Source organism: Uloborus diversus, chromosome 7, assembly GCF_026930045.1.
Source record: "Uloborus diversus isolate 005 chromosome 7, Udiv.v.3.1, whole genome shotgun sequence".
Classification (NCBI taxonomy): Eukaryota; Metazoa; Arthropoda; class Arachnida; order Araneae; family Uloboridae; genus Uloborus; species Uloborus diversus.
Genome location: NC_072737.1, coordinates 15820867 through 15845861, shown reverse-complemented (window position 1 = coordinate 15845861; position 24995 = coordinate 15820867). Strand labels below are relative to the sequence as shown.

General features: G+C 36.5%; 2 protein-coding genes across 2 annotated transcripts in view; both read right to left on the bottom strand.

Annotated features, from left to right (window-relative positions):
* The window catches only part of LOC129226283 (tolloid-like protein 1), an 81094-nt gene extending 77038 nt beyond the window's left edge, over positions 1–4056 (bottom strand). The window contains exon 1 of the mRNA XM_054860884.1: positions 3893–4056. Within this exon, the coding sequence (XP_054716859.1) occupies positions 3893–4056 (164 nt within the window). The remainder of the gene's footprint in view (positions 1–3892) is intronic.
* Positions 4057–5453: 1397 nt separating this feature from the next.
* Positions 5454–24995, bottom strand: part of LOC129226282 (bone morphogenetic protein 1-like) — an 85295-nt gene continuing 65753 nt past the window's right edge. Inside the window, exons 3-4 of the mRNA XM_054860883.1 lie at positions 11200–11293; positions 5454–5583 (exon numbers count right to left, since the gene is read on the bottom strand). Of these exons, the coding sequence (XP_054716858.1) occupies positions 5454–5583; positions 11200–11293 (224 nt within the window). The remainder of the gene's footprint in view (positions 5584–11199; positions 11294–24995) is intronic.

Sequence of the window (24995 nt, the reverse complement as noted above, 5' to 3'; positions counted from 1 at the left end):
AAGACAAAAGTTTTCCCTCTCCCCCGTAAAGTAGTAATTATAAATTTTAGCATTCACTCCTTATATAAATTACTGTTGAAACAATAAGACATGAGCATGTGCAGAAAGGTTAAAGTAAGTAATGTGTAGTAATGTTAAGGGAGGACCGACTCTTAAAAGAACATCTTAATTTTCGGAAATTGTACTTATTGTATTCACGCGTTGTTTTTATTGTGAACCATTTTCAGACTGAAGAAGACATACAGTCGACTCCCGCTATAACGCGATTCAACTTTTGCGAAATGGCTATAATGCGAATTTTTCACGATTTACGAATTTTAGAGCTAACGCGAATTTTTCGTCTATAACGTGAATTTTTCGTTTATAATACGAATTTTTATATATCGGCTTCGTTATTAGCCACTAAATATTGATTTCGTGAATACTATTACACTCCTTTAGGCATCAATTACAGTGAAAGTTTTCACATCAAACTAGTTGACTGGGGGATTGTCAGTCACTCAGCATCATTCATTTATTTAATTTTTTTCATTTGAAATATTAAAGTTGATGAAATATAATGGTACCTCAGTGGCACCTTCATCTATATTTAGTGAAAATGAGAAGAAAAAGAAAGTTTCTGATTAAAAAGGGGAGGAGGGGGAGGGAGCTAACATTCTCGAGATGCTTGAACAGCTACAAAACGTCGACGGTAGTGCGACAATAAATATGATTGAATCTTCCATGCGTACTAATAAATATGTTACTGTATACTGTACAGTACTATTATAGTGCAACATTTTAAAATAGCTACATACTGTGCATACCGTGTTGTTTTATTTTATGTCTTTCCCTTCCGTTGATCATTCATTTTGTGCATCTTAGTATTTCATCTTAAATAAAACAGTTTTTATTTTTTAAATACAGTAAAAGTTAAGTTTTTTATGTAAGAAACTCTAGTGTATAATTGAGGAATGCTTTAAAGTAGTTTGAGACTTCATAAATGTCTAAAAGAATTTGGTATGCTTCTAAAAAAAATTGTATACACATATTTTTCCACAACGCGAAATTTCGACTTACGCGAGGAGTCTTGGAACGTATCCCTCGCGTAAGTCGGGACTCGACTGCAGTCCATTTTCGCCATCCTTTTAGATGCAGCGGAAAACCGTAGGCATTCATTTGTCTTTTCGATTGGGTCACAAAATGGTGTCATGCAGGACTGTGCAAAACTCTGCGGAAACGACCAAAGAGTTTTGGAAACATCGGCACGGAAGTGGCCGCTCCACGAAGAATCGATTCCGCATATCCGCTTCCGATTCGGAATTCTAATGAGGAACCTTTTATCGGCATTCGCTCATTATTCGCCAGATTTTTATCTGAAACTCTCAAACGTTCTCCAGAAGGAGGCGGGGGTGAGGAGCGCGCTGTTGAGACGGCGAAGAATGGGTTTCAAAAGTTTTCGGGTCGAAAACTTTTTTCGCTCTTTTATTGACAAGGGAACAGCGAAAGTGGCTGTCATTCTTGTTCGAGGGTACCAAGAGGATCGAAATTTTCTTGAGGGGCTGGGGAACAATGGAATCGCTTCGAGCCTTTGGTCGTTTTTATTCTGCTGAGTTTGAAAATGGTTCTGCACAAGCAAGTTCCGTGTAGTTCTTGGTTAATTGTGAAATTATGGTTATAATTCTTGTGAAAACTGCATCAAAAAGGATTCTTAGTAGAAAATGTGTATTCGCTAAAATTTCATGATTAAATACTTCTGCTAAAAGAACACTAAACACGAAAAGAATGCAGTATTTAGTGTGGGAACTGTTCTGAAAGCTTTTCCAAAAAACTGTATGTGGTAAAGTTGCAAAAAATATGAAATTTTAAAGTTCAGCGTACAGCTTTCATAAACGATATCCTTGCGATGTTCTAAGTCATAAAAAATACACTTAAAAAAAGTAATAAATTCGTCGCTAAAACGACGAATGGGCGTATCTCAAAAGAAAAATCGAAAAATGAGTTATAACCACCATACAAATATCCAAAGTCGATTTTATAATATGAACAACGGGCGTATCTCTACAATAAATAGTAAAAAGTCCCTCACACTGGTGGCGATTCCCAAGCGATACAACAAACTGGAAATCTTTAAACCGGTTTTCTGCAAAATGCTTAAAAGTGAGATACGTCCATTCGTCTTTTTAGCGACAAATTATGATTATTATCTTTTTTTTTTTAAGTTTTGTTCTAGCAATTGCAGTAAAACTTGTTCTAGTTTACAATAGAGAATTGAATCTTATTTTATTCCTTACATATTTTCTCAGCGACGTAGCAGTATTTACAAGAAAGAAAAACGAAATTTGCTTTAAAAAGATGAGAATACAGCATTCTTTGATACTTTATGATTAAGTAGCCTTTTGTTTGTGCACCAAGCTGTAGAATGTCCATTCATTTACAGCCTCGCTGAAATAAAGTTAATTCGCTTGAACATCTTGATATTTTACACATTTTTTGCGACAATGTACTAAGAGTTTAGATACGCTGCGTGAACACGCTTTTCACCCGACGTTATTTATTTGCAATTATGAATTTTCCTTTTCTTCTGTGTACATAAAATTCACGGTTGACTTCCCCGCGAAACGGACAGCTGTTTGCAACATAACTTCGAGCGAGTTCCAAGAAATGTTTCGCATTTTTTACAGAATGATGGCCCTTGGCGAGTTTTTAGTTAGATAGTAGGAGTCATCAACAGCACTCCAGTGTCCAAGGACGGATCCAGAACTTCTTCAACGAAGGGGCGAAATTGCGTGTTTGGAACTTCAACTTTGAAAAAATTAGATAGTAAGGGGCCCTATCTGCCTATGATAATCGAATATCGTTAAAAATCACATTTCAGGAAGTAGTTTCAAAAATTTAGAAGAAGAAAGAGTTTGAACCTTATTCCACCCTCTAATGTTACCAAACATGATATAAAATTGCAGTTTTAAGGGCTCAAGTTTGAAATATTCCAAAACATTTCTGGCTGAGAGCTCCCTTAAATTCTTCACAGACTGTCTTAAAAATAATTTTGGAACTTCAATGTCGCAAAAATACCAGTAGAGCCCCTCAAGGGAGGGGCGATCGCTCCCATCGCCCCCCCCCCCCTTGTATCCGTCCATGCCAGTGGCCCCGTACTCTCTGTTTCTTTATAAAGACCAGGAGCCAGAATCCTTAGCCGATCAGTCAAAGCTGAAAGGTCCTAGTGTACTTCTGAATCAGTTGGGAAACTATGTGAGGGAGCCGAGGTAGATTCATTTACTAGTCTATACTTAGAACATGTTATGCCTCACTTAACTCACGCGACTTATATGTATGACATCAGCCCCGTTCGCTTACGGAATCCTTAGACCATTGAGAGATGGACGAGCTCTCCCGTTCATTCGCTATTGTATGCGCTGAAGCAGGAGTAAAGGCGACAGGTCTTATCTCCGGGGGTAAACATCAAAATAATTTCGCCGCCGTGTACCACGTGACTACGACCTTTAAGGTCTTGGCGTGAAATGCTGACTCTACTTCACAATGAGCGCAACTTTTAGAGCCATTTTTAAATCGGCATAACTCAACAACTTACTGTAGAAATTGGGGGGGAAAAAACACTTATCCATGAATCAGTAAGCTATGCGCTTGCGGGTGACAGAAAAGAAATGTACAAAAACATTTCAGGCAGAAGGTAAACAAATTAAAATCGACGACTGTTCAAATCCCTACTAGAGTTAGCACAGCTCTGGTGAAACGTCTTCCGTGGAAGATCGCAGTCGCGTGGTCTCCCCCGCGAAGGTTCCTGCTTCAACAACCACTCCCACTTGCCGTATCTATGTCTCAATGATCTAAGGCGAAATCTAGTTCTTCAAGGTCTCGGTGTGACTACGGAGAAGAAAGTTTCCACACTCACCCGCACGCCCTCTCTGTGAAGACGATGTAGTCGGGATGGAGGGACGGGCTTCGCTCCACAAACTGGACACAGGTCTCGTTCTCCCAGTACCGCATGGCTTGCTTGAACAGGGCCCTGTGCTCACCTAAAACGTAAGCAGAGGCAATCAGTGAGAGTGGACTCATCCCAATTCCGACAGCGACAGAACGTTTGTCGTAGAACGTCACGACTTCTGCATAACTGCAGTGCAACTCTCCCTAAAGTTGCTCGTCGCTCACTCATTATTCATGTCACTTGTAAAGTGGCACTCTAGGTAGGCCATCATTGCCCCTAATACAAAAGGCCTTTAACTGGCTTAACCATCAACAGATGGCACCACCAGACACTTCCACCTATGCAATTTGAATTTGACGCTATAGGAGAAGTAATTTACTCGTGGTAACTGCAAAGCGAGTGACCACGATACTTTCGAACCCGCAGATTGAACGAACTCGTTCCCCCCATGTAATTGGTGGATATTTACTGCTTCAGGCTTTATTCGAGGCTTCACTGACCAAACCAGTATTATTAAGCCAAACGGGCCGTTCTAGGTCGGTGATCTCTAACTGTGCTTTGATATTGTTTTAATCAAAAATTAGCCATAAGGGCGACTTTCCAAAAACCTGGCAATTTCTGATCATCAATCCTTTAAAAATAAAAATGCTTCAAAAATATTTTTAGAAATTTATACTGAGTCTTTATTAGAAGCATAATATGAGAAAAACAGAGGGTGTAAACACTTTAACCATATTACATTTTTTGCTTTGCTGGTCTGGCATAGAAAATGCCAGGAGAGTGACATTTTTGTGTACCAGGAGAGTTGACTTTTTACTAACACAGATCCTGTTGCCAAGGCTCGGAATTACATTTAAGTTTATATATGTTATTTTTATTCTTATCTCTTAATTAAATTATACGCATAGCAGGAATGATTAAAACAAGTTTTTTATACAAAGCAGAAATGTTGTCCAGGAGACAGCAAAAATATTGCACATACCTCAGTTTAGAACTTCAAAATTATACAAGCAAATCAGAAATGCAAAATACTTAGGATTCCAACAAAATAGGGAGAATAAACAGTGTTTCTATGCAACCGATTCGAAATTCCTTCTTTTTACCTGTAATAATTGAACACATTCCCAGGCCAGAAGACATAAAAAACCTGGGGACAAACCAGAAAATAATGTGCCTCTATTATTTCAATAATTAAATGGACCAAGACAATATCAATTTCACCCCTTTAAGCATGCATAATTTAATACTACAGCTTTAATTTGAGGAATGTTGATATAAAATTTTAAAATAATTTAAGTGCATTTCAGAAAAAGATTCGTGCAGCCAAGAGAGTGACTCCCTGCTAATTCAAAGATTTTGTTAGGAAAAAATAAATGAGTTATTGTTTTCATATGAATGGAAATACATTGGGAAAATCATTTCTATCGAAGTAAAAAAAATAAAAAATAAAAAAAAATGTGGGTCAACGAATTCTTGTGTTATTTTTCCCGGGCACGATGTCGTTAGGATTTTGGAGAATTAGAAATAATCAACGATACTTACCGCTAAAGTTAGCCTCAATCTCGTAAGGTATGACTGCATGGGGCCACAATCGATCAGTTCTGGCTGTAGCTGCACGTCCTTTCCGCCTTCGGGCATGTCTCCTCCAGTTGCCTTTCCTGGGTGAGTATAAAAAAGAAAAATTAATTTGAATTTTGACATGTTGAATTCAAATTATGTTTTTCGCAATCACGAGTGTGTGTATGTAGGCGTGTGTGTTTGTGTGTGGGGGTATGTGTATGTGTGTGTAGGCATGTATGTTTGTGTCTGCGTGCTGGCATAAGTGTGTGGATAGTTGTGTGTATGAATGTGTGTGTGGGGGGGGGGTATGTGTATGTGTGTAGGCATATGGTGTTTGTGTCTGTGTGCAGGCATGAATGTGTGGGTAGTTGTGTGTATGTGTGTGTATGTTTTTGTGTGTGTATGTGTGGGTATCTGTATGTATGCGTGTGTATATGCGTTTGTGTATGTGTGTGTAGGTGTATATGTGTGTGTATGTTTTTGTGTGTGTATGTGTGCGTATCTGTATGTATGCGTGTGTATATGCGTTTGTGTATGTGTGTGTAGGTGTATATGTGTGTATGTGTGTGTTTGTGTGTGCGTGCGTGTGTGTGTGTAGTTGTGTATGTATGCGCGTGTGTGTAGGACATAGATGCAACCTGGAGACGACTTTCGCTATAGGACCAGCATCGTGAGGAGCCCGTCGACGGTGATGGTGCGGAGGGTGGCGGTGGGAAAAATCAAAAGATGCCAAAAACAGTCAAATGAGAACAATAAGCAATCGTGATTGCTCAAAAAAAAAAAAAATAGTGTGTCAAGTTGAAATTCCAAGTATGCCAAGTTTGATCTAATTAGTGAAGAATTTTCCTTGGTATTCAAGTTAAGTTAAAATGTCAGCAATATATTCATGACTCATTATTTTAAAATAAATACTTTTATTTACATATATACAAAATAGATAATGTTTAACATATTTATCAGGATAATTCAGTCACATCAAGAGGGACTGCCATAAGTGCTAAGATAGCATCAAGATTACAGCATCGATTAGGTCAAATCAAATCAAGTCAAGAAACTGAAACGGCATTCAGCCAATTTAAAGGACGCATACAATGTCATGGGATCATGTGATGAATTACCATAAAAAATACTTAAACTTTAAGCTTAACTCAGGGGTGCCCACAAGGGGGGATTATGGCGCAAGTTGCGCCATCAAAATTTTTGGGGGGGATATTTAAAATTGCTTTTTATTTATTTATTTATTTATTTATTTTTAATTTAAATTAGTATTTGTTTTATTTTACTTTATTCTGTTTATTTTTTATTTTATTTATTTAGTTTTGTTGGACGTAGCACATCATTCAATCATTCACAATCTTTCATTGCCGTAGCACAGAAATTTTCTAATAAAATAATAATAATAATTAAAAATAATTAAATACATAAATAAATAAAATATATTTAAAAGAATAAATAAATAAAAAATATAAAAAAATAAAAAAATAAAAATTATTTAAAAAAATAAATAATAAAAAAGAGTTAAAAACAAAAAGGGGGAAGAGGGTTGAGCAAAATTTGGGGGGGGGGGGGGGGGACTTTGCGCCATTGAACTTGGGGGGGGGGGATGTCATCCCTGGCTTAACTGAAACGAGAAAATATACCTGCAAATTATAAATGTTAATAAAATATTTAACAGTGAAAAAGAGGGCTATAGAATTGACAAACGTTCCAGTTTATGCTGGTTGATCTGAATAAGGGAGGAAACGAAAAAATTTGATGCGTGTATTAAGCAGTAACTTACAAACCCTAAGTCAAGGTTGAGACCGAAATTACATGCAATGTACCGACAGCCAAGTCATCCCATCCAGAGACTGCAGTTTCGTCCTTGTTGTGTTCTCATCAGTCTGGAATAGGGAATAACCGAGCTGGAGACGAATGTCATCTCGTAAAAGCTGAGAGAGAGAAGTAGAGCCTCCAGCTCGGTCATTCCCTATTCCAGACTGAGGAGTCCATAATAAAGACAAAACTGCAGTATCTTAATGGGATGAGCGTGCTGTCGGTATATTGCATGCATTTTATGCGCGTTGTTTTGTAAATTTCAATGTGACTCTGCTTAATTTGGAGGCTAACGCTCATCTGCAAATGCTGGCATCCTTGAAAAGTAATAGATGCGTCCATTTCCGCTGTAAACCGGAAGTTTGCCTTTCCATTCAATCGGTGGTCAGACAGTAATTTATTTTGCAGTAAAAACGTCGTTTTTGATAAAAATTGTGTGTGCAACTTTTGATTGTTCCAAAAGAAAAAAATATTAAAAAATATCGCTCACCGACAAACACAATACCTCTCTGTAAAAAATATTATGCAAAACTTTATTATGATTGATTCAGGTACAGATTTTAATGGAGTTTTTTTTTTTTTTCCAATAATACTGGCCCAAAGTTCGTTGCATATTTCGTGCGTGGTGGAGTAAAAACGGTATAATACAGTGAACTCCCGAATATCCGCGATCGGATTATCCGCGGGGCGGATTATCCACGAGCCAGTTAACAATCAGGAACATGAATTTTCGCAGCAAAAAGAAAAATAATAATGCCTTTTTTTTTGGTCGAAAATTTTCAAATTTAATCTCAGTAGTTTTTGTTTTATTTATATATTTTTTGTGTTTCCTTCATCGTATATACACTTGTTCTATATTGATGCTAAGTTCTGTTTCACAAAAATACAAAACATTTTTACTGTACTGTATCTATTTTCATTGTTTGTAGAAAGTATTATGCATCAGTACAGCTTAGTATTTGATGAAAGACAATTTTTACTTTATTTGTCCCTCGTTTTAGTCTTGTTGCCATATATCCGCGATTTTTATTATCCGCTGCACCTGTGCCATCCAATTCCACGGATAATCGAGAGTTTAGAGGCACATCTTTAAAATTACCCTAGTTAGATGAAATATTTGCTAATTTTATTTGGCTACAAAAAGCAACCAATAATCGAACGTGTTTTTTTTTTTTTTTTTTTTTTTTTTAAGCATACTGTAGTTTTGAGTACTATATACAACAAGCGTTCAAACATTGCATTCAGGTAACGCCATCGGATTTTGAGCTCTGTGATACAGTTTTTCAATTTCTTCTAAAGCCCCACTTTCAGGATTTTAATATTTAGTGATGGTTTTCGAAAAGGTTTATGTTTTCTTACGCATTTTCGCAATTGCTGAACGCAAGGGCGCCCATATGCAAAATTGTAAAGGGGGCTCAGATATTTTCCCCGTGTGACAGGAGGGTATTTTCTCCATGAAAACCGATTTTGGGACAGATTAGAGTCATTGAAATACAGTAAAACCTCGTTAAGTCGTCACTCAAGGGACCAAAAATTTTTGACCACTTATACGGAGTGACTACTTATGTGGAGTGGGAAGTTGAGGAAGAAAAAAAAATCCTTACAAATATTCATAAAGATCAGTAGAATTCTGTGAGAAAAACAATAGCTTATGTAATCAATGTCTATAAATTAGTGAAAATACTAAAAAGGGGGGGGGGGGGGGAATACTAATGATAGTTACTTTGTTTTATTTTCTCTTACTTATACTAAAGAACAACTTATTTTAATGTAGTTACGGTACATTAATACAATCATTCAATGTTGACTCATGAAGTTGTTGCTTACGGAAAAGAACTCTTCTAACATACGTCAAGCTTTAAATTCTGTTTGTTGTTCCTTGTGAACGGATGTTAAATACTGACTAACTTTCTCCAGGTATTAGATTTTGTCTGTCTTGCTGGAAGGAGTTAGATTCATATTCTTGGCACTTGGCAGAGTGACAGCAAGAAGTATGCTTTGAACGACCAGAACGGAGGATCGAGATTTCAAGGAAAAATGACTATCAAACAGCCTTTCAACCAAGTCCGACACTATTTTCTAAGATCCGATAAGAAAAAGGAATTTTAGAAAACAACTTTTTGAGTGACTAGTTAACCGGGTAAAATTAAATTTGGTGACCAATAAAGGAGGATCATTTTACATTACTGTGAATGAGACCTTGTCGGGACCAAAGAAAAATGACCTCTTAAGCGGAGTGACCACTTAACCAGTCGACTACTTACTGAGGTTTCACTGTATTTCATTTTTTATAACTTATTCATTAATGGCTGGAGAATAAATGTTTTTACATTTTTTGCAAAGAAAAAAGTACCAAAAGCAAGGAAGTTCCAACTTCAAGGGGGGGGGGGGCTCAATCCCTCCTTGCCCCCCTATATGGGCGCCCTTGGCTGAACGTATGAACACTGAAACCTCGAATGAGAATACCAATTCATTTTCAGAAAAATATACTTTAACTAGCATTCCCGTACCCGGAATTGCTCGGGTAATGGAATTAGCAGGGGTTAACAGTGCTTGGTGCACCTAGTTTCGAAATCCCCTATAATAATTATCCATAATTTTTTCTAATTTTGGGAGGATCCCGGGGCCCCTGGACTCCTTATATATGTGCCCTTGTCCTTAACCGATCTTTAACTGTTATTAACGATCCTTTTAAAGTATTGATTATCTTTGCAAACACAGGCCATCCGCATTTTATTGTTATACCTGTGTTTAAGCAAGAACTTCTTTATATACAACATTTTTAGTTTTTTTTTTTTTCTTTTTTCCTGGTGCTAAAACTATTAAGCTGCTTGATGAACTGACGTTGGAGTAAGCTACATAAAATTGGCCGTGTTGAAAAGAAGTCTTCTCCAAAATCGATCCCTGCTACTTTTAATGTCTGTCCTTGTGACTTATTAACGGTTATTGCAAAACAAACTTTTACAGGAAACTGCACTCTTCTAAATTCAAAAGGATAGTCCGCCTGTGATGATGTTCTTAAAAACTTCGCTTCTAGTTTTGAAAAAATGAAAGCAAAAGACAGAAACATTATTATTTGACTTGAGAAAAGCCTCGTAGAATCACGTGAGAAATAAAAACAATATCAAATTTAAAATTCGCTTTCGACCAAAAGTTGAGATGAAGTACTAAATAATGATTTGAATGGAGGAACGTCTCTGAAAATAAGGGATTTAAATTTCAATGACAGGTTTTAATTTCATTGAAATTAAGGGATTTTAATTAATTTCTCCTGAACTAATTGATATTTCGAAAAATCCTTTCTTAGTGGATACTTTCGTAATCATGTGGATATGCCTGCCAAATTTCAAGTCTGCGGCTTCAGCGGTATTGGCTGTGCGTTGATATATATATATGTTATCTCAGGACATTGATTTTTATATATCAAGATTGAGACGAAAGTAACTTAAATCCTTGACTTTTTTCGGTACTTTTTTTTTTGATCTGCTACTCTCGTCACCAATGTTACGTTACCAAATATAATACGGGTTACAATGATATAGCATTTTAAAAAAAATGGACATACTCTTCAATCAATGCCTAATGGAATGAAATCAAAATAAGTAGCAAAAGAAAATGTATTAAATGTTGTGCATGACGTGTATGTTAAAATGTATAAACGTCATTATCAAACTCTAGTAGTTAATACACATTACAAGTTTCAATTCTCCAACTAGCTTAAAAACCAATAAATCGAATTTTAACTTTAATTAATCGAATTTTAACCTTAAAAATCGAATTTTAACCTTAAGTAATCGAATTTTAATCTTAAAAATCGAATTTTAACCTTAAAGTGAAGCCATTCGAAAAAATACTTTTCACGATTTTCTTCCGCAGAATTTAGATTTTAATGCAATTACCTCCGATGTCGAAGCGAGGTTCTTCTTAAGTCCTGCAAAAATGTTGGGTCTCTACTGGATACTCGATCTACGATGATGTCCCCTTCGAACAAATCTATAAAAAAATGTCATGAAACATCTGTAAAGAAAAGACCGTACATATATAGAGCAAAATGGGGGGAATCCAATAATAATGGGGTTGTTTCCTTAAGTCAAAAGTACTACTTTTAGTCACTGAAATTCATAGAATAAGCAAAAAAAAATAAATAATAATAAATAAATAAATAACATGGAGTGAGAAAAAACTTCATTTTCCCAACGCTCAATTTTTAATTAATTTTTTTAAGTGTCCGATTTTGAAAACAAGGCGTGGTCTTTATGACGTCACAAATGATGTATTTTTGCGCATGTCCACTAAAGTAGACTTTAAATCCCGGTTATCACAAATTTGCCATTTCAACTGCGCTTGCGCGCGGACTTAGCTTTTTGGGCTTTCTGTTTTAAGATTTTGTGTTGCTTGTTTATATTTAGGTTGAGCTAGAGTCCCAACAAATTAATGAATGCGATTAGAATATTTTCACAGCGATTTCGAGATATATTATATGAAACTACGGATATGAATACCTGATAATCTTTATAATGTAAAGCTAAAAATGACACTTCAATATTTAGGTTTGAAAATATTTACTTAACGTAAACGTAAAACACATTGTGACTTCAAAATTGATTGGAATATGAGTACAGATGTTCGTCTTTTGCGGATATTTTACGTTAGGCATAAACAGCTGTATTATAGATACTTATTTAGGTTAATGGTTTGGTTTTGTATTAGAAGCGATGCTGCAATTCTAGTACGCTCTTCTGAGGTTGAAAATTTGGCCCTGAAAAGGGCCTTTGATAGAAAAATCAGACTCCGAATCCATTAATAATTAAGACTCAAAACTCAATCGTTACCGAGACCTAAAAACTAAATCAGAGAAAGCTTTGTGATTTCTAATTTTTATTTGTTGCCTTCTCATATTTATTAACAAATTAAAAATGTTTAATTAATTTTAGCAAGATCTTTGAAATCAGCTATGTCCGCGCGCAAGCGCAGTTGAAATGGCAAATTTGTAATAACCGGGATTTAACGTCGATTGTCCACTAACGGTTAGACGTCATGATAATCAAGAAGCGAATTAAATATTGCGCTCTAAGCTTGCTATCAAGCCACTACATAGCGTTGCCACTACATATGAGTAAAGATGCAAATTAAATATTATGATCCGTGAATGGCATCAGTGAATGTCATTTCATCATTTGTGATGTCATCGGCAGAAGCGTAAACAATAAAAACGCACCGACTACAATATTTTTTTTTAAATACTGAACTTAGCCAAATTATTTAAAAAAAATCGTCCAATCCTTTGTTTTTAAGCATGTTCTTTCAGAAAAAAATACTTTTAAAATTTGGGAAACGACCCCATTGCTCACTAGTAATCGTATAAAACCTAATGAATCGTGAAATAATTAGAAAGCAAACTGATCCTTCTAGCAAACACTTGGACGAGTTTTTTTAGACTGGGGCGTGACTCAGAGGTGCGTGAGCCCTGGATTTTTGAAATAATTTGGTTCTGACTAAAGGTGGGTAGGAGGAAATTCTTGATAAATAAATGCTGTCGATTGATGGCAAAGTACCCTGAAATCACCGAATGATGTTTGAATACAATCATAAAATCACCTGTTTTGGTATTTAGGGCTTAAGTATTCAAATGTATAGCTTGATTACGGAGAGATCGCGCATGAACTGGAAGCGGAAACAGAACACTTCATTTTGTTAAAGGTAGGATCTATGTTATGCTGTTAACCATGCTATTTGTCATTAGAAATTCAGAAAAAAAAAATCCACGAATGATTCTAAAATTGCTTGTTTCATTGCTCTTAGATATGAAAGAATTGACACTGATATGGCATGCAATACTATAGTAAAGAACTATTTTTTTAGAAAAAATCACGGAAAAAGGATTCCGAAATTCTCAGAAACGTTTTTGAAAATTGTTTGGAGAATTCCGAAATACTGGGAAACGTTTTCGAAACTTTCATGAACCACAGCTGCACAGAATACTCAGAAACATTTCTGGAAATAACGGAAAGAGGATTCCGAAATACTCAGAAACGTTTCTGAAAATTACAGAAAGAGGATTCTAAAATACTCAGAAACATTTCTGGAAATTATAGAAAGAGGATTCCGAAATACTCAGACCCATTTCTGGACATTACAGAAAGAGGATTCCGAAATACTCAGACACGTTTTCGGACATTATAGAAAGAGAATTCCGAAATACTCAGAAACGTTTTTGAAAATTTCATGAACCGCAGCTGCACGATATACTCAGAAACGTTTCCGAATTTTTTTTACAGTGCAGCGATAACGTGCAATCAATAAAGTTCCTACTGCTCGCGTGATCTCGCTGATCATACCTACTACAAAATAAAGAGTTATGCTCCCGTCTACAGTTTATCCATCATCTTTCCGTGGTCAAGATGTAGCATCTGATTTGGGAGAGAAGGAGCCCATATTTATACAGTTGGCACCAGGGTTGCGGAGCAGGCGGGAAAATGACCGGCTCCAACTCCAGCAGCTGTAGAACCTCCGACTCCTTTATCCCAATATGAATCCGACTCCCGTCCTTACTCCGCAGCCCTGGTAGACTTAAAGGACTCGGAAGGAAAAGGAATGACTCCGACCCTTGGAGTTTTGACGAATTTGGAATTTAACTTCGACTTCTTTACCTCAAAATTAGTCCGACTCCGGTCCTTACTCCGCAGCCCTGGTAGACTTAAAGGATTCGGAAGGAAAAGGAATGACTCCAACTCTTGGAGTTTTGACGAATTTGCAATTTAACTCCGACTTCTTTACCTCAAAATTAGTCCGACTCCGGTCCTTACTCCGCAGCCCTGGTAGACTTAAAGGACTCGGAAGGAAAAGGAATGACTCCGACTCTTGGAGTTTTGACGAATTTGGAATTTAACTCCGACTTCTTTACCTCAAAATTAGTCCGACTCCGATTCTTACTCTGCAGCCCTGGTAGACTTAAAGGATTCGGAAGGAAAAGGAATGACTCCGACTCTTGGAGTTTTGACGAATTTGGAATTTAACTCCGACTTCTTTACCTCAAAATTAGTCCGACTCCGGTCCTTACTCCGCAGCCCTGGTAGACTTAAAGGATTCGGAAGGAAAAGGAATGACTCCGACTCTTGGAGTTTTGACGAATTTGCAATTTAACTCCGACTTCTTTACCTCAAAATTAGTCCGACTCCGGTCCTTACTCCGCAGCCCTGGTAGACTTAAAGGACTCGGAAGGAAAAGGAATGACTCCGACTCTTGGAGTTTTGACGAATTTGGAATTTAACTCCGACTTCTTTACCTCAAAATTAGTCCGACTCCGATTCTTACTCTGCAGCCCTGGTAGACTTAAAGGACTCGGAAGGGAAAAGGAATGACTCCGACTCTTGGAGTTTTAACGAATTTGGAATTTAACTCCGACTTCTTTACCTCAAAATTAGTCCGACTCCGATTCTTACTCTGCAGCCCTGGTAGACTTAAAGGACTCGGAAGGGAAAAGGAATGACTCCGACTCTTGGAGTTTTAACGAATTTGGAATTTAACTCCGACTTCTTTACCTCAAAATTAGTCCGACTCCGATTCTTACTCTGCAGCCCTGGTAGACTTAAAGGACTCGGAGGGAAAAGGAATGACTCCGACTCTTGGAGTTTTAACGAATTTGGAATTTAACTCCGACTTCTTTACCTCAAAATTAGTCCGACTCCGACTCCATCCCCGAAGCCCTGGTGGACTTCGTTATTGCGCATTTTGCGATCCGTGTAGATCTGAAGCTGTCTGATTGGCATACACTCGTCAGAAGCAACGCCTCCTAATACTAAATGCCTATCACATTTGCCTCAAAAAGTGATCCTCCGCCGGTACACTTTCAACGCTACCTGGCGGCAATACAAGGACGGCGTTGCTATTGCGATAGATCCAAAAAATTCAAATCAGATTGTTTATTGATGAATTCTAAAATTTAAATTTAGAAGTTAACCAATTGCTTAACTCCGCTATTTATTTCTAATACCTTCGATAGATGGCAGTAGCAAGAATACCGAAATTTGCTTATTGGGATCATTTTGCTCTATGTTAAAAGTGAGAAAGCGACAAGCATTTAGTGTTTAGGAGGCGTTGGTCAGGAGTTACTGTTTTTTCAAAAATATTTTTTTATTTTCTAAACTATTTACGCTCTTTACAAGAAATCACTTTTCCGTTTTCGGACAAAGTGAACCCCCCCCCCCCCCCCCCCCCCGCTCTCCCAAAAAGCCCTTACTTTCAAAAATATAAGGTACATGTGAAAAAAGCGCCCGTAATGTACAATATTCAAATCAGAAACAGTGAGGGGTACCAAAATTGCTTGCCAATAACGTACTGAGATAAATTGACCCAACTTCGTACGAATGCAGCTAATTCTCCTTTAAGGCCTTGTTCTCCCTATGTAGAAATGAACTTTCTCAAGGTCAGGCCTCTTCTTATCAAAGTTATACTTTTCTATACTATGTTTCGAGGTCTAACGGAGTTTTTCTTTTTCTTTTTTTTTTTTTCGCTGGATGTAATGATTCTAAGACACGAAAAACTTTTTTCGTTCATCTCGAATCAGTCAATGGTAAAGTGTTTAAGAACCAATGCCGAATACAAACATTCAGATTTATTAAAATAGATTCCGTTGTGATACCTTGGAACTAAAAAGTAGTCCCGAGCTTAATAATGGAAAAAAATACTTTTTGATTATCTTTATATATGTATTTAGTAAAATTTCAAAAGTTGCTGTTTATTTGCAGTGAGCAAAAGTAATCATCATATTTCAATGAACGAGATTGTAGCACCGACTTGACCCCTCCCCCTCCCCCTGAATTTATTTTCTGTTGATGAAAACAAACACTATCAGCTGCGTTTATCTACTGAAAACCAACTCATTATTTGATTTAATGAATTACAGAAACTGCAGCTAAAGCAAGTTGTTTTTCGTACAATAGAACTACATTGACAGCAAAAGAAGATTTACAAAATGCATTTGCATTTATTGAAAATTAACATTTAGCAATCTGGAAAGAAAATTTGTCACTAAGTTCGTTGCATTGCGATATTTGTCAACACATTTGGCGACAAAACCTGAATATCTTCAGGGAAAAAAAACTCCAGAAAGGACGATTTTCGGGAAAATGCGATGAGCAATAAGTATGATTGATTTTAAGCATTACGAGTTATATGGTTGCGGAATGCGATTGTTGTGAAAACTTAAGGGCCATTCATTAATTACGTAAGGATGATTTTGGAAATTTTTGACCCCCCCCCCATGTAAGGGTACGTAAGATTTTTCAGACCCCTCCCCCCTATTCTTACGTAAGATTCCGTTTCGTTTTCCAAACTACTAAAATAACGAATCTTACATCACTATAATCGTTATTAAATTCACTGTTTTTCAATTAAACCTTTTTGTGTTAAGAAATACAGTAGAACCTGCCACATCCGGATCAATGTGGCGACAGACCGATCCGGATATCAAAAAATCCGGATATCAAGACCGCACTTAAAAATAGCTGTATTATGGAGTTTTCAAGCTGTATTTCTGTTCTTATAAACAAAATTTAAAGTTTTAAACGTTTATAAACTTAGTAGTATGTACATACAATATGCTCCATAGAAAAACAAAAGGTTACACATTTTATTTACAAAAAGTTACACATCACAGTTATAGTATTAACAAAAATTTACTTAGTTTTTGAAAAAGTTGGTTATTTTCTGCTGCTTTCCACACTGTACACGTTTTTTTTTTTTTTTTTTTTTTTTTTTTTTTTTTTTTTTTTTTTTTTTTAAGCCATGTCTCTCATCCTTTTTAAGAGCATCACGTCACTTGCACAAGTATCTTCTTGACTTTGAACGTAGGGCAGCAGAGCCTCGAACGACTTGAAAGCTTCTGAATGGCTCATTACGTTTACGACCGGATTTTTGTCAGTGTTTTCATCCCCTTCGCTGACTGAGTTTTTATCATCATTCTTGCACACTATGTTTAATATATCGCCGTCTGTTAATTCGTTCTGTTCGTCTGCACTCAACCACTCGTTAACATCGTCTTCCTTCATTTTTTCACATCCCGGCAGGTTCTTTACCAGTTCAGCAATCTCGTCTTCGGCGGAAGTTTCATTGCTACCTTCCTCTGGTTTCTCCCCCGTAGATTCATCAGATGGTTTCGGTAACTTCCTCCATGACCTTATCATTGTTATTGGTTTTATGTCGTCCCACGCTTGGGCCACCCACATCACCTCATCCAACATGTCCACTGTTTTTAGAGTCTCTGTAACGTTTTTTCCTTCATCCATTCCAGCAATCAAAACCGTCAGTAACTTTCGTCGATAGACACGTTTTATAGATTCTATAACACCTTGGTCCATAGGCTGACAGAGGGATGTCACATTTGGGGGCAAAAATAGACACTTTATTTCGCCATTCATCTCTTCTTTCGCCCGTCGCACAGTTCGAAAGAAAGAAATACTTTGACTTTTTCTTACTCAAAAATTGAAAATTTGTTCCGCAATCCGTCCGGATATGGGGAGGTCCGGATGTGACAGGTCCGGATGTGGCAGGTTTTACTGTATTTACTAAAAAATAGAAATTTGGACTGAATGTTTTTTCGACCTTTTTTTTTTTGTACATGATGCGATACTAATTAAAAATGAACCATGTTATACCCACTGCGATTCTTTCATTATATTTTACACTATTCATTCTTTGTAAGACAAATAAAAAACAGCTCATCCAAATACATTTTTTACCTTCCAGACACAAATGAAATAGGCACCCTGCCAAACCATCTGACCTTGCAATTTCTAATATAAAATATCGACTTGGAAAATGTTACGTAGGAATGGGTATGACCCCCCCCCCCCATCCCGAAGTAAGGGTATGTAGAGATTTTTCCAACACCTCCACCTCCCCCTCGGGACACTTACGTAATTAATGAATGGCCCCTTAGCGTTGACGTGTTATAGAGGACTTCGTGATCAACATTTTTGTTGAGTCTTATAAATTAATCATTGAGCCCAGCTTCGAAAGGTAAGCCGCGACTTGCGATATTAGGCGAGATCTAAAACTCAATGTAGGTCTTTAAACAAATCAAATTTGGCTGTTGGAGGGACGAGACTCTTTGCGATTACTCCAGAAAAGTATGAAGTACAGCGTCCAGTTAACTGAACTGTCTAATAACTTGAACCTATTGTTCATAACCTTCCACCACTGCTTTGTAAATATCATTTGGTTCATAACATTCACTAAGACAAACACTAAATGGTTGCACCGTATTGGGCCCCAACAACATCCGTTTTACCCGCCTAAAATTCTTATTATTTAAATCTTAACCTATGACTGTCTGTTACTGGTGCCATTAACCTACTTTGGATGCAGGGATTGCGCAAATAGGGCTGCGCGGTCGGAGTCGGGCTGACTTTGGGGTAAAGGAATTGGAGTCGCGAGTCAAAGGTTTAAAATTCCAGGATTCGGAGTCGGAAGTTAGTTTAAAATTCCAACAGTCGGAAACGGAATCGGTCCTTTTCTCTCCAAGTCCGCTACTCTGCCAGTGCTTGCAGAGTCGGAGTCGGAGTGATTTTGGGGTTAAGGAGTCGAAGACTCTAAAATTTATGGAGTCGGTCATTTTCTCTCGGTCGGTCTTTTTTTTTTTTTTTTTTGAAGTTCCAGTTTGTTTTTCTTTTAGTTCCAATTTTATTACAGAACGAATGAAACGGAAAACATTTTTCTTCTTTTGGAAAAAACTAAAGCTTACATCGTAGAACATGTAAAATACGGTGAACAGAACATTGAAAATAAAAGTCAAATTTTCCATTTATACTTTTTGATTAACGATAGTTTTACTAGAAACTATCGGTTACTTCAACTATTGATAGTTTGACAAAAAATGCTTGCAGTAGAAATTATAGAAAATCGTGTAAGTTAGCACTTAAAAGAAATATGGTGCATAATTTTAAAAAGGGGGAATCGACGATGACTCTTGTCCCCCACTCCAGGCCCGACATTAGATGCAATTGCCTTCTTCCCCCTATTTTTTGCAAAAGCTAAGGTGTTGAAAAAGCACATAACAAAATGGTTTAACCAGAAAAAAATATATAGATTTGTATGTATGGTTTATTTGACTAGTTGATCCAGACATATTTTTGCGGTCCCTTCACAAAATGGCTCATCTCCAGTTTCGCCGACATTTCAAGTTTCTAAAAACTGTTCTCTAATAAGATTACAAGTCATAACTTGTAATAGTATTAAAAAGTTTCCTTAACGCAAAACTTTTTTTTAAACCCTATAATTTCCAAAGTTTTTGAATTTTGTACGCAAACATTGTTAACTACGAAAGCTTCTGTCTAGAGATGTTTTAGATAGGATTGTAATATCCAAAAGCGTTGTCTATAACGTAACAAGATTTTTTTTCAGGTAAAAAAGGGTGAAAATTCATAAAATATTTTCTTTCTCCCAAAAATCATGAAATGCAAAAATGCTCTTTTTTTTTTCACAAAAGGCCATTTGGATCCACCCTTCTATATTACGCAGTACAAGAAAAAGTCATCTGCCATAAATTACAAATGCTTATAAATTTAAAATGTATTTACACTATCGAAGTCAGAATATTCTGCTGGGGAAATCAAAACAGGTCTGTTTTTTCGACCAAGTTAAGCAAGTCAGATTTCAGATCTTGCATTTATATAAGCATGCTCTCATGCGAGAATACGGCATAAAACCAGCGAGGGGGATGTTTAGATCCCTAACTTCCTTCGCTGCGTTCCAGCTTATTCAAAACTGATAATGGGCAATTCCACGAGTAAATGGCTGCCTTTTCTAAAACAAAATTGTAGATAGTATTTTGTAAGATTCAACTCAAAATATATGAAATACATAAGAATGTTTCTCCTGCATTATTGTATTTTTTGAACTGAATATAATGGTATAATTGAACTTCTTGAAAATACATTTTAGATTATTTTTAAAATATCGTTGAAAACATGGTAACTGACTGACATGCTACTTTCATTATTGTTATTAAGTTATCGTGTTCTTAACATTTTTTTTTAATCGAAAATGAATTTTGAGAATTTCTGAAAGTCAATTCAGCCAAAAGAAAATCAATAATCCATTTGTAAAGATCTTTTGTGTAGTGTATGTTTTGCGCTGAATGTTTGTTTAAAAATATTTACTTTTTTGCATTAAAAATGTCAGTCAGTTACCCGCGAAATCAAGTCAAATAAAAGTAAAATGATAAGAGTGCCAATCTGAATTTCGTGCCAGGCATGTTGTTTGTAAACAGTTGGGGGCAACTGACTCTGACAATGTTTACCTCTGTTTCGCAAAATAGGGAGGGGTATTTGGTGCTAAGTTGAGTTGCGAAACTTTCTTAGTAATTTTCCAAAAATATTTCAACTAAAATCCGAGACAATAACACATCTATTTTTCACTAAGCTCCCCTAAATCAGGTAAACGTTGTCAAGGTCACAGCTCAACTAACCAGAATGGGCAAATGTAAACTAGTGGTCTGTTTTCGTTCCTCAGTATTATTGTAAGCTAGTTTTACGAACAGTTTATTTTAGAATGGTTAGTTTGAGAATCAAGCAAAGCTTACGTTCGACGAGCACGACCGGTAGCGACCGGTTGGTTAATCACGTGGCAACAATGACGTCAGCGGTTACTAACCGGTTGTTCACGAAGCAATGCTTCATCGAACACTTTCGGTTGATCACCGGTTACTTGCGCAGACATGGCGCAGACAAATAACACGCATGTGAAAAATACTTATAATTGGTCAAAAATGTCACGTAGTTCCCAGGGACTGATTTACGGCGGGGCATTCGGGGCCCGGGACACCAAAGGAAAGGGAGCACCAAATTTCTGTCATCATTTTTTTTTAATCAAAAAGACAGAGTGCAAAAAGACAGGGAAAAAAAACCTCCATAACAGTTTTATGATGGACAATGTGAAGAAGTAATATTAGACTCTAAGGAAAGTTTCAAGGTTTCCTGTTTTTATGTAATCTGGTATAATTTGATTACAAAACTAAAATTCAGAATGTCAGCCTATGATGGCATATTAAAGAAATTTTCTTGCTTTGAATGCGACAAGCAAAATATTGGAGAAAGTGCAAAAAATCTTCAAAAATCTTACTCCTGTGATTTGGAGGAATCTTTTCCTAATGAATTTATACATATTAGTTCAGTCATCTTAAAAGAAAGTTCAGTCACCGAAAAGTTAAAAAAAAACCCATAAACTTGGTAAATGGATACTTTTGCCAACGTAGATACAGCCCTGAAATTGTTTTTTGACTTTGTCAATCTCTAATTGTAGTGGAGAACGATCATTTTCTCTATTGAGGAGAATTAAGTGTCCCTTGCGCACTCTCATTTCTGATAGTAAATTATCTTTATTAGCTCTATTATCAATAGAGGGAAGTTTGACCACAAAACTTGGTTATACGGACATTATAGATGAATTTACTACAAGAAAACAAAGGAGAAAACAAAGGAACGCAGAAAGCACATTATGATTTGCCTTAACCATCGCAGTTTCTCCATCTGCGACTGTAAAAAATTTTCTTACATGAAAATCAGGAATTTATTTTTGAGTATTCTTTCTATCAAAATAATATCCAAAAATTACCTTCATATTTTTTTTTTTTTGGAGGGGGGGCACCATATTTGTCAGTGCCCCGGGGCACACAAGTGTGTAAATCGGTCCCTGGTAGTTCCATTAACCAAGCAACCAGCTTAGGTTGCGGTTGACCGGTAGATCGACCAGTGAGGCTCATAAAACGACATGGGAAGCAACTAGAGCCAAAAACCGGTAGCTCTCAAGAACGCTGCGGTTAGCAGCCGGTTACTCATCGGTCGACCGCTGAGATTCGTCGAACGCAAGCAAAGAAAGCATTTAGAATTTTAGTCACAGGCGATGATGCATCTCTTTGGAAAAAAAGAACAAATGCCTCTCGCATTGGCAAGGTGAGTGTTAGATTTTATTGACAGTCAAGCAAATTTTTGTGTTAGAATTGTGAATTATTCGGTAGTTTCATTACGATTATGAATGAAATCTTGTGCTGTTCGGGGTTGGTTACTTGACTGGATTAAAAGTTTGATGTTCCTTTCCTTATGGCGTTGACAGGTTGTTGATCTCGCGTTTTTGGAAATTGGGTCGAATTAGGAGTAATGTATTTACAATCAACTTGAGTGTAAAACACATGAAGGAGTTTAAAATGTTTTTTTTTACTCTTAATACATAGTTTTCAAATTGATTTCTGTGTTTTACGCTTCGTTTGCTACATCAGGAGTTGATCCGTACTCGAGTGGGGTCCGCGGTCCCTTCACAAATTCTGTGTCGTGGAAGCAGTAAGTAAGCAATATTCCGCGTCGTAAAAGCGGAACAATTTTCGCAAAATTTTATACTTTAAAATCAACACTTTCATGAAATTTCGTAAAGTAAAATCAGCCCGTTTACAAAATTGTCTACGCAATTTACGTGCAATTTTCATAGCTTCAAAGTGTTAAAAAAGCAATTCCTTTTCCAAATCATTACCCGTGAAATTCTTCGAGAAAAATCGGCTTCAGATTGCAATTTTGGTTGCTAAAGATGCTCTTCATGGAAAAATGACGAGATTTTTTTCCCCCCAAAAATGTAAATTTAAATAAAAAAAAAGAGTTCCAAAAAATATTTTCTTTTACATAAAGCAAATTCACAAAAATGATTCTCATTTTCACATGAAATAAAAGCCTGGATCGACCCCTCTAAACAATTATCCGGAACATAAACTGTAGGTAGTTTACAATGACTGAAAAATTTGAAAGAAAGAGAGCTATTCAACAAAGCAAAGCTACTAGGCTATTAGCAAACGAGTTTACTGATCTGTTTAGATATGTGTAGCATACTATTAGAAGATTTGCAGTTAAAGTATAAAATTCTATCTACGTAGTTTACAGGCGGGATTGCAAAGTAATTCAGTTGGATGAAATTTACTCTGAAAATCACTGTATTGATGAATGTTAAGAAAAAATAACTTAAGTTTAAAAGTTTAAAGTAAGCCACTATGCAAAATTTGCCATTGAAACAATTGTGCAAAATGCTGCTGATACGCGATTTTTTTTTTTTTTTTTTTTTTTTTTTTTTTTTTTTTGAGCGCGAATTTTGCCGAAATTACTGAAACTGACAGTCATAAAAAACAATGTGGAAGTCATTTTTACTATTTAGCACTTTGAAACTAGTACGGAAACTTATTTCAAAGTAATCAGTTTCTCTCACATGTTGATAAATTCTTGTAGTTGAAATCTTTACTAGATGAAATATTGCTTATTTTTCGGTCAGCGTAGAGCTGTAAGGAGCAGCTATGAAAAGTATTTTGGAAAATAAAGTTTGTATCATTGATGTTAATTACAAATCGCATTTTTGAGTGAAAAATAACAAAGTTGCAATCAAATTGATCAACATTGCTTTCAGTCAAAAAAAAGTTTTTGACTAGGGTGTATTCTTTCAGTTTTACTGAACGCTTTGTTGGTATTTTTCTCTCTTTTTTTGTGGGGGGGGGGGGACTGTTCTCGTCCCTGGGATTCTCGTGGTCATAGCAGGGAAGGCTGATGGGCCACCTCTCAATAATCAACCATTGTTATGAAACTGTTTCGTTCACATTAAGCGTTAGAAATTAGTAAAACACAACCAGATAGCAACCAGTCTCAGGATGGGTTGATATGTTTGTTTTTACATCGATTATCGCAAGGGAGAAAACTTCTCCCAATAACCTTTCAGACATTCCTGAATGGATGATTCCTACACTCTAACGCGTATACTTTTGGGAAGCTTCTAACCATACATCAGAACAGAACAGTTCATTCGAGAAAGTAATTTCCAAATTTAAAAGAAATCTTGGTTGAAAAAACAGATTATTAGTCTCTATTATTATATTTCGTCTCTACTCAATAGCTTGTAATGATTACTTGTATCACTTTGAGTATGAGTTCTGTAAAAGAATTGTGTAAAAGTTTTATATATTATTCAGAGTAACTGCACCAGTAACAGATATGTTTAATACATCGCTATTGGGTTAACTCAATTTTCTAAGCCTTTTAATGTATTTGGACTTTTAAAACTTTTTTCTCTCATGCAACTACATCTCATCTAACGTTTGGTTGCTTCTGAATCCTCTGAATTAGTTAATTCTATTCTTATTTGCTCCATTTCGAAAAAAGGTCCGAGCCCCAGTAACAGACACCAACAATTCTGATGATACCCAGTAACAGATAGGATGAGGAAAGGATGAGCATTGGACAGAATTCCCCTTTTCTCTTCAAAATGTGCAAACGTTCCTTATTTTAAGATCTAAAACCTTATTAAACTCAAATGAACATGGAAATACCGGCAGATCTCGTGGTGGCTGTTCACAACCTTCCACCACCGCCTTGTAAGTTACCAACTGGCTCATAAAATTTACTCTGATATCTCCAGATGGTTGCACCGTATTCATGGGTCGCAGCTACATCCATTTTACCCGCCTAAAATTCTATTATTTAAATCTAAAATTACCGACTGTCTGTTACTGGTGCCGTTACCCTAAAGGGTCTTCATCATTTTTATGGTTGAATTATACGGTTCACTAAATTTATCGCCGTAACACCCCAGGAGACTGAATTTTTCTGTATACAGGAGGATCGGCCGATTATAGCTTTTGAGGAAGATGAACGCGATCTTCATTTAGTGCCCC